The sequence below is a fragment of the Camellia sinensis genome, chromosome 4, assembly GCF_055761805.1.
Source record: "Camellia sinensis isolate YWXY chromosome 4, ASM5576180v1, whole genome shotgun sequence".
Classification (NCBI taxonomy): Eukaryota; Viridiplantae; Streptophyta; class Magnoliopsida; order Ericales; family Theaceae; genus Camellia; species Camellia sinensis.
This window is the reverse complement of record NC_138964.1, coordinates 147,121,981-147,132,016: the sequence shown is the minus strand read 5'-3', so window position 1 is coordinate 147,132,016 and position 10,036 is coordinate 147,121,981. Positions and strand designations below refer to the sequence as shown.

The following is a 10,036-nucleotide window of genomic DNA, read 5'->3' as shown; positions in this document are numbered from 1 at the left end:
TGACAGGAAGATTGAATTTACCGTTGATGTGATTCCCGGAACACAACCAGTTTCTAAAGCTCCTTACAGAATGGCTCCAACTGAACTGAAAGAACTGAAAGTGCAATTGCAAGAACTGCTAGACAAAAAGTTCATCAGACCTAGCACTTCACCATGGGGTGCACCAGTTTTGTTTGTAAAGAAGAAAGATGGCTCGTTGAGGTTGTGTATAGACTACCGTGAACTGAACAAGGTAACGGTGAAAAATAAATACCCTTTGCCACGTATTGATGACTTATTTGATCAGTTACAGGGTGCACAAGTGTTTTCCAAGATTGATCTTAGATCGGGGTATCATCAACTGAAGGTTAAACCGGAAGACATTGATAAAACTGCTTTTAGAACGAGGTATGGACATTACGAATTTTTAGTTATGCCTTTTGGAGTCACGAATGCACCAGCTGCTTTTATGGACCTCATGAACAGAATTTTTAAACCATACCTTGATGACTTTATTGTTGTATTTATCGATGACATATTGATTTACTCCAAAAGTATAGAACAGCATGAACATCATCTGAGACATGCCCTACAAACCTTAAGAGAACAGAAACTGTATGCTAAACTGTCTAAATGTGAATTTTGGCTTGACCATGTTATGTTTCTGGGGCATGTTGTTAGCAAAAATGGAATTTCTGTTGATCCGCAGAAAATTGAAGCTGTAGTGAACTGGCCTAGACCGACCAATGTGACTGAAGTCCGAAGCTTTTTGGGACTGGCTGGATATTACAGAAGATTTGTCAAGGATTTCTCCAAAATTGCCCTACCATTGACTCAGTTAACTCAGAAGGGGACATCATTTGACTGGACTGACCAAAGAGAATCTGCTTTTCAGGAGTTGAAAACTCGATTAGTGACTGCACCTGTTCTGACCTTACCTTCAGGTACGGATGGTTATACTGTGTTTAGTGATGCTTCTCATAAGGGTTTGGGATGTGTTTTAATGCAGAATGGGAGAGTTATTGCTTATGCTTCACGACAACTGAGACCACATGAAAAGAACTACCCGACCCATGATCTGGAACTTGCTGCAGTAGTATTTGCACTGAAAATCTGGCGTCACTACCTATACGGGGTAACATGTGAAGTATATACCGACCACAAGAGTTTGAAATATTTCTTCACACAGAAAGAACTGAACATGAGACAGCGGAGATGGCTAGAACTGATTAAAGACTATGACCTACAGATATTGTACCATCCGGGAAAAGCCAATACCGTTGCCGATGCATTGAGCCGAAAATCGATTGGAAACTTAGCATGTTTGCTTACCGAACAGAAAGAGTTACTTTGTGACCTTGAAAAATCTGAAATTGAAATTGTTCTGAGAAAACAAGGTGGAACCTTAGCTGCTATTTCTGCCCAACCAGCACTGATTGAAGAGATTAAAGAGAAACAGCAACTGGATGACTTCTTGAAAAAGATCATCGAAGAAAGAGAATCTAAGCCGAGACCGGGATTCAAATTTGAGAATAATATACTGAAGTTTCAAGAAAGACTGTGTGTACCAGATGATACTGAACTGAAAAGAAGAGTTCTGCAAGAGGGCCACAACTCAAGATTTTCTATCCACCCGGGGAATACGAAAATGTACCAAGATCTGAAACAGAATTTCTGGTGGCCGGGAATGAAGAAAGAAATTGCTGATTTTGTATCCAAATGTCTTCATTGCCAACAGGTCAAAGCTGAACATCAACGACCTGCCGGACTATTGCAACCTCTACCCATACCAGAGTGGAAATGGGAGCATATCACGATGGATTTTATCGTTGGATTACCTCGCTCCAGAAAAGGTATGGATTCAATTTGGGTTATTGTTGATAGACTAACCAAATCTGCTCACTTCTTACCTGTCAAGACAATCTATAATGCGGATAAATTGGCTGTTATCTATATTGATGAAATTGTGAGACTGCACGGAGTGCCCGTGTCTATTGTTTCTGACAGGGATTCGAAGTTTACATCGAGGTTTTGGCAAAGCCTACAAACTGCACTGGGTACTGAACTGAGGCTGAGTAGTGCCTATCATCCTCAGACAGATGGCCAGTCAGAAAGGACCATCCAAACTCTGGAGGATTTACTGAGAATGTGTGTCCTTGATTTTCAGGGAGACTGGGAAAGTCATTTGCCCTTAGCTGAATTCGCCTACAACAACAGCTACCATTCGAGTATTGGTATGGCACCTTTTGAGGCATTGTATGGCAGAAAATGTAGATCTCCAATTTGCTGGGCAGAAGTTGGAGATGGGCCTTTGCTTGGGCCCGAGATTGTGTATGAAACAACTGAAAAAGTGAAACTGATACAGCAAAGACTGAAAACTGCGCAGAGTAGACAGAAAAGTTATGCAGATGTCAGAAGACGGGACAGAGAGTATGAAGTGGGTGATCACGTTTTTGTGAAAGTGACACCAATGAAAGGCCAGACTCGTTTTGGAGTCAAAGGCAAGTTAGCACCGAGATACGTCGGACCATATGAGATCATTGAGAAAATCAATCCGGTGGCGTATCAAGTTGCGCTTCCTCCTGAAATGGAGCATATGCACAACGTCTTCCACATCTCTATGTTGAGAGACTATCTTCGGGATCCTTTCCATGTAATAGAGCCTACTCGTGTAGTGCTGAGTGATGACTACACTTACGAGGAACGGCCTATACAGATTGTTAACAGACGGATCAAGAAACTGAGAAACAAAGAGATCCCGCTAGTGAAAGTTGACTGGCAGAACCATGGTGGTGTGTATGCCACTTGGGAAAGGGAAGATGACATGGCCAAAAGATATCCTGAACTGTTTCCACTGAATCCTGTTTTCTTCCAGAATAAAGGTAACTCGAGTTTAGAGGACTAAACTCTTTATAAGGAGGGGAGACTGTAACAACCCTCATACTGTTTACTGATTAATGACCGATTGATCACCGATTACTGTTAAACGAGACTGATAATGACTGATAACTGACTGATAATTGAACTGATTAAAAGTACTGAACTGACTGACTGAAACTGGAAACCGAATTGATTGAGTATATGTTAGTTAAATTGCATTCTATCTGTTTGATTGTATGATTATCTGTTCATACTTATATGTTTAAACTGCTAATTGAAGGCCTTATCGGCGGCCGAATTAGAAACTGATTGATGTTTAATGATCATCGTAATTAATGTGATTTTATGGTGTATTCACCTGAAAACTGATTAGGTATGATTAAATTAGATTAAAATATGCTAATTGAAGAGTTGGACTTAATTACCGTTTTGCCATTGTTAGTGGGCCCTTATTATAACATGTTAGAGCCTTGGTATGCTTGAATCAAACATTTTTCCCAGCTCATTTCTTGCTTTTGCCGACCAAGAGAGGAGAGTTAGAGAGAGAGAGAATTGTTCTTGTTGATTTTGCTGGTAAATTGCTTGGTAATTGAAGAATTGTTGAAGTGATTGCATATTTGAGCTCCCTTCTTGAAATACAAGACTAAAGGTAGCTCCATTGTCTTCTTATTCATGTTTTGAGTGGATTCTTGCATGGTTCATGTCATATTGATGGAGTTTAGAGCCAATCATGGGTTAGATGTTGAATTGAAGCTTGATTGTTGCATGCATGTTGCCATTCTTGAGTTTTGAGGTTGTAAGTTCATGTTTCCTCACATGCATGTCCATAATTTTGTAAAGGTCCATGATTTCATCATGTTTTGGAAACAATTAGCTCCTTAGAGCATCAAATTGAAGCTTTGAAATTGGTTTGAATTCATGCATGTTGCATGTTCATATTGTTCTTGAAATTGGTTTGAAATTGGGTTTGAATAAAAACACCCTTGGGCTTTGATTTCTCAAAGTGAGTTTTGAATCATGTTTAACTATGAGTTTACATGTGTTTTCTGGAAATTTAGCCCAAGAGGTCGGGTTTTGATGCATTTAAACTTGAGTTTGAGCTTGGAGGTGCAATCTGGGTTTTCCAGATTTCGCACTTCCGCTCGAGCGGGGGAAATGCCGCTCGAGCGTGGAATCCGAGCATCCAGCATCTCTCTGCACTGTTTTACAGTCCGCTCGAGCGGAGGATTGGGCGCTCGAGCGGAGTCATGTCTCAAGCTCGAGCGGGCGTCGAGCGGGGATTTCACCCATCCAGTACCTTTACAGTACGCTCGAGCGGGAAAGTTTGCGCTCGAGCGAGTACCTTTGTTTGCCTGTACGCTCGAGCGGGGGAAACCTGCGCTCGAGCGGGACTCTGTTTTCCTGAAAATGCTTTTAAATGTGCGTTTTTGCATCCTCATCCCATCCTAGGTATTCTTAGGCCTAGTTTAAGGCATTTAGATGAGGATATCGTTGTAGAACACACCAAGGCAAATTAGGGATTAAGTTATGATATTTCCCAACTGTGTAGCTTAGTGTGTGTTCAACCTGTGAACTGTGTAGGGTTGGCAACTGGGGAGACACGCTCTAGCATACTGTAGCCCAGAACTCTGTGAGTAACAACTGTGTAAAGATATGTTCAACTGATATCTTTTGAATACTGAACTGAACTGTTTACTGAACTGGTATTATTTACTGAATGAATGTATGTCCTTTATTTCTGAACTGTACTGTGGCATCCTTAGTATCTACGGTTTACTGTTACTGTTACTGTCACAGAGATCTCTGTCGGTTCCCTCGTGGAACCACTACTGTTTACTGACTGATGGCCATCATTACTGTTCGGTCTTTTAAGACCTACTGTTACTGTTATGCTAATGGATGTACCACATATGACTGTTTACTGTACTGAACAACTGAATGACTGATTGAAATGAACTGTTTTCATACTGTAAGGACATTCATTCTAAACCCCTTTACGCTTTATGTTATTCACTGGGCTTTAGCTCACTGCTCATATATATATGTAGGTGTACAGGCACCAGACCGCAGCTAGAGGCGCCAGGGTTACTCCAGTTTTGTCAAGCCAGCCTTTGTGCCTCACTGTGAGGTTCCGAGTTGCCATGCTATGGCTTGGGGGTGTTTTGTCTGCTTTTTCCCCCTTCTGTACTGTTTTACTGTTTGGTATAGACCGTACTGTTTTGTACAGACGGAATGTTTTCTGTACTGTTCTGTAGGGTTGAGTCCCTAGTCGAATGGATGTGAATATTGTACATACTGTTCTGTACTGTTTATGTGAGAATGTATGAAAAGCCTTTTTGCATACAGACTGTCACAGCTCAATGGACACTATTTATTTACTGTATTGGCTTCCGCCAGGCCCTGTACTCTGTTTTACTGTATTACCGTTCTGCAGGCCTTCGGTAATCTCGGATTACTGGCCGGTTACGGTGCTAAACCCATAGGGCCGGGTTTGGGTCGTGACACAAGTAGAGATACAATTCTTCGCCCGGCCGAGGTGTGACTAAGATAAGGGCAGAGGAAAGGTATATTTTTAAGTCTGCCAGTGCACGGTCACATTCGTCATCCCAAAAGAACTTGGCCTTCAAAGTTTTAAAGAAGGGCCTGTAACGATCTGAAGACCGGCTGATGAATCTGTTCAGCACGGCTGCCATCCCGACAAGATGTTGCACATCCTTCGTGGAGTTTGGGCGCTCCAGCTCTTGTATAGCCTTGATCTGTGATGGGTCAGCTTCAATCCCTCGGTTTGTAACCAAAAACCCCAGAAACTTCCCGGTGCCAACTCTGAAGGCGCACTTGGATGTATTCAAATGAAGTTTGTGGCGCTTAAGTATGGCAAACATTTCTGCTAAGTCGGTGAGGTGTTGAGACTTCTCCTTACTCTTTACCACCATATCGTCAATGTAGGCCTCCATTGTTCAGCCCAAAAGAAGAGCGAACATCTTTGTCACCATCCTCTGAAAAGTTGCCCCGGCGTTCTTCAGTCCGAACGGCATGACTTTATAACAATACAGGCCTCTAGGAGTAGTGAACGACGTGATCTCTTGGTCCGGTTTATACATAGCTATTTGGTGGTAGCCGCGATATGCATCCAGGAAGTTAAACCTCTGATGGCCAGCGGTCAAGTTCACCAGCTGGTCAATTCGAGGGAGGGGGAAGCTATCCTTTGGGCATATACGGTTAACTGTCTTATAGTCAACGCAGACTCGCCACTTGCCATTCTTTTTCGGGACTACCACCGTGTTGGATATCCAACGAGGGTATTGCACTTCTTCTATTGCTCCCGCTTCCAACAGATTTTTGACCTCCTCTGCCACTACCTCGGCATGGTGCAGAGCCGAGCGGCGAGTCCTCTGAATGACCGGCTACGCCTTTGGGAAGACGTTCAACTGATGGCAAATGAAGTTAGGGTCGACGCCAGGCATATCGTAAGGCGTCCACGTAAAAGCCTCCATGTTGGAAACCAAGAAGTTGACATAATCTAACCGCTCGGCGCTAGACAAAGATGATCCCTAGAGGAAGAACTTAGTTGGGTCATTCTCATCGACGCGCACTTTCACCAAATCCTCGACCGATTTTTCCTCGGCCTTTCTTCCTACATCGTCAAGGACCTCCTTTCCCTCGGGTCCCTCAATCATTTGGACAAATCCTTTAGCTGCTCGGTTGCCATTTACCGCAACGAAGCATTGTTTCGCCATCACCTGGTCTCCCCAAACTTCCTCTATTTGTCCGTTTGGCGCCGGGAAACACAAGACCTGATGGTAAGTCGACGCTACTGCTTGCATGGCGTGCAACCAGCCCCTGCCTAAAATTAAGTTGTAGGTGGATGGGACTTTGAGCACCCAGAACTCTACTTGCTTTGTTACTGAACCCGCTTTGACTGGCAGTATGGTCTTCCCTACCAGCTACTCTGGCTGAGAGTTGAAGCCAACCAAATGGGACGTCGCAGGGGCCAAGTCCTTGTTCTCCAACTTCATTTGTTTGAACGCATCATAGTACATAATTTCGACCGAACTTCCCTGGTTGATCAAGATCCTCTTGATGTCAAAGTCTTTGACGCGAAGAGTTACCACTAGGGCGTCATTGTGGGGCATCTGGATCCGCTCCAAGTCCCTGCTCGAAAAGGTAAGAATGTCCTTCTCCTCGGTCTTCCCCTTCTTTACAGCGGGCCGAACGGAGAGCACTTCCCTCATGTGCTCGAATTTCTTAATCATCCCTCTGAGCTCGCAGACCCTTGCTGGTTCAACGATGCCATGGATGACGTTGATTACGCCTTGGAGTGCTGCCTCTAGGGCGGCTAGGCCGTTTGGCTCGGTTTGCCCCAATGGCGCGGCTTTCATACCCCCATCTATGTATTTGTCAAGATGCCCCGAGGCCACTAGCTATTCCAAATGTTATTTAAGCGGCAAGCAGTCCTCCGTTCGGTGTCCTCGTTCCTCATGGAAGGTGCAGTGATACCTTGAGTTGAAGCCTCTCTGTGCATTCCCCAACTTGGCCGGCCAGCGAACAAAAGGCTCGCCTCTGATTTCACTCAAGATGCGGTAGATAGGGATTTTAAAGACCGTGGTGATTCCAGTCCGTGCCTTCAATTTTCTCTTAGCATCCTCTGCTGCATCACGAGGAGCGTCAGCTCGGTCGTTTCTGCGACCCTTGTTTCTGTCATCGCGGTTTGGGCCACGTCGTTGATCTTTTAGCCGGTCGCTTGGGCGGTTATCCTCCTGCCCGACCGAGTGAACTTTCCCTGCTACCCTTTTGTCCGCTGCGACCGGATTAACCTTCTCGGTCGCGGAGGCGACATCATCCTCCACACGAATGTGCTCATTGATCCGCTGCATCAAGGACTCCATGGTTGTGGGTTGGTGCATTGTGAGCGAGTCCCGCAGCCTTTGCCCGACTGGGAGACCTCGCTTATATTGAGTGATCGCCAGATTGGTAGGGCAGTCGAGGATTTCATTGTAAGTTTCCCAGTACTTCGCGTTGTATGCCTTCAATGATCCCCCTGACTCCATCTTGACGCCCAGAAGATGATCGACCTCCTTCGGTGTTCGAGTGTTGGTTTTGAATCTGGTGACGAAGGCTTCCGCGAGTTGCTGCCACCCCTCTATACTCCCTTCTGGAAGCCTTTCGAACCACTTCAGGCCCAGTTCTCCCAAGCTTGCTGGGAATATGAGGCACATCAAGGCGTCATTGCGCCGGTGGCCAGCCATTACTTGCCAGTAATGACTCACGTGCATGTACGGATCCGTTTTGCCGTCGTACAAGGTGAACTTAGGCTGGTGGAATCCGGCAGGGAGTAGTATACTCTCAATCTCCGGAGACAACGGCGTGGCTATAAGTCTCGCCAGCTCTTTGTCCACTGGCGCATGGGCCATCAATCTGGGCGCTGGCATCGCCACTTCTTCGCTACAACGAATGGGAGCGCTCAATCTCTGCCACGCCGGCACTCTCTAAGCCTCTCGACGACACGCCCTCTCCTCCAATACATCCCTCAGGTCTCTGGAACGGGTGAAGAAAGAGTTTCGTGACGTCGGAGAATGGCGTGAGGGACGGTATGTGCTGTCTCGAGTGAGGGATCTGCCCTCCCTTCGGTCGAAATCTCTAACCCCATAGTTCCTGGTGATAGAGAGAGAGTGGGTCCTCTCCTGGCGGTGACTGCTAGAACGAGGGGACGGGGTGCGCTCACTGAGGTTGCCCTCTCCAGCAACATCTTTCCCCTTAATCTGACGTTTCAGCATCTCCATCTCCGCCGCCATCCTGCAAATGAGGACGTCTTGGTCTTTGAGTTTGTGCTCTAGGTGCTGCGCACGGGAATCCCCCTACCGCCGACGGCCCTCTAGACTCTTCGAGGGATCAGTACTCCTTCCGCGTTTGTCTCGCGCACCTCGCAAAGAGGTTTCTAGGCCCGCCATGGCCGGAACATTCGGGGGGCCTTCTCTCCGTCGGACAGACTCTGGTGTGATGTCATCGACGACGGACAGTGGAGTTTCGTCGTTGTTGGCCATGGAGATAGTTGAAGAAGCTTGAAAAACAAGGTTTTAGTATCAAAGAACTTCCCACAGACGGCGCCAATTGTACGGGGGCGAAATATCCTCTGCTTTCCGTACTCCTTGGAGTTCAAGCTTCGCGTGACGGCGTCTAAGCTGACAACACAGAGAACGGTGAGCTGCCCGGCGGTGGTGTGCCGGATAGACCCTCCGACGATCAAGTCAGACCACTTGAGGAAGAAGGAGGCTATTCGAGAGAGAGAGAGAGAGTGTGTGTGTGTTTCAGATAGCGCAAGTTGCTTACCACCAACGTTCATCCTCCCTTACCACCACCGTGCAGCCTTAGGATTGTGCACGCACTACCTCTGCTGTCCTTCCCTAGACAGTTGGCTGCGCTCGCCTCCCACCACCTTACACGTGTAAAGGCCAAATCCTCCATCCAGTACATGCAAGACTGCCAAACGGTACTGACGCGTGCCTGGAGCAGATATCCTCTCCCTCACGCCATTGGCTCAAGTGACACACCCGACCGGCATAGCAAGACCAGCCTATTCCTTGGGAGAAAATCACAACCACAAAGAACACGACCGAGCTGCCGAGCTATCGGGCACACGCCGACATCTTCCCGGCCTAGACTCTTTCCGGACTGTCATCTGTTCGTTCGCGCCGTGCTAACGAGTGCCTACCGCCGGACGCCTAACAGCCACAGCTCGGCCAGACCTTAGAGCATGCCTGGTCGGCAAACCTAGCTCACCCGTGTAAAACAGGCCGGAGGGCCGTGCCAATTGAGGAGATAGCTCGGCACCGAGAGGCTTGCCACACCTGCGTTACTGTAGCTCAACCGTACTGTCCGGTGCAAATCTCCCCTCTCAGATATGTTGAAGTCAAGATCTTCTATTCGAAACAAGTTGATCTGCTATCTGTTGAAGTCCAGATCTGTTGATTTTTTATTTTTTATTTATTTATTTTTTTTGTATATGATTATCTGTGGTTATATATCTGTGTGGTGGTTGTCTATTGAAGTGTTCTGTTGTTGTTGTTGATGATAAAATCCCATGAGATTTTCTTTTTAGTTAGTTTGGAAAAAGAGTAGAGACCAGATATGGTTGATTTCTTCTTCTTTTGGAATCCTCTATCTGTTTATTTTCAATAGA

At 46.2% G+C, this 10,036-nt stretch overlaps 2 protein-coding genes across 2 annotated transcripts; both read right to left on the bottom strand.

Moving 5' to 3' along the window:
• Positions 1-6,803: 6,803 nt before the first annotated feature.
• On the bottom strand, positions 6,804-7,238 carry LOC145824121 (uncharacterized). Its single transcript, XM_082923713.1, has one exon. The coding sequence runs from the start codon at positions 7,236-7,238 to the stop codon at positions 6,804-6,806; it is 435 nt and encodes a 144-aa protein (XP_082779839.1).
• A 54-nt stretch (positions 7,239-7,292) lies between these two features.
• LOC114301322 (uncharacterized) lies at positions 7,293-8,075 on the bottom strand. The gene has a single exon (XM_028246283.2). It carries the CDS (start codon positions 8,073-8,075, stop codon positions 7,293-7,295), a length of 783 nt encoding a protein of 260 aa, XP_028102084.2.
• Between the last annotated feature and the right edge of the window lie 1,961 nt (positions 8,076-10,036).

Bases quoted from the DNA above. Each gene is read 5' to 3' on its own strand.
- LOC145824121 (XM_082923713.1), bottom strand. From the start codon at position 7,238: ATGAAAGCCGCGCCATTGGGGCAAACCGAGCCAAACGGCCTAGCCGCC.
- LOC114301322 (XM_028246283.2), bottom strand. From the start codon at position 8,075: ATGTGCCTCATATTCCCAGCAAGCTTGGGAGAACTGGGCCTGAAGTGG.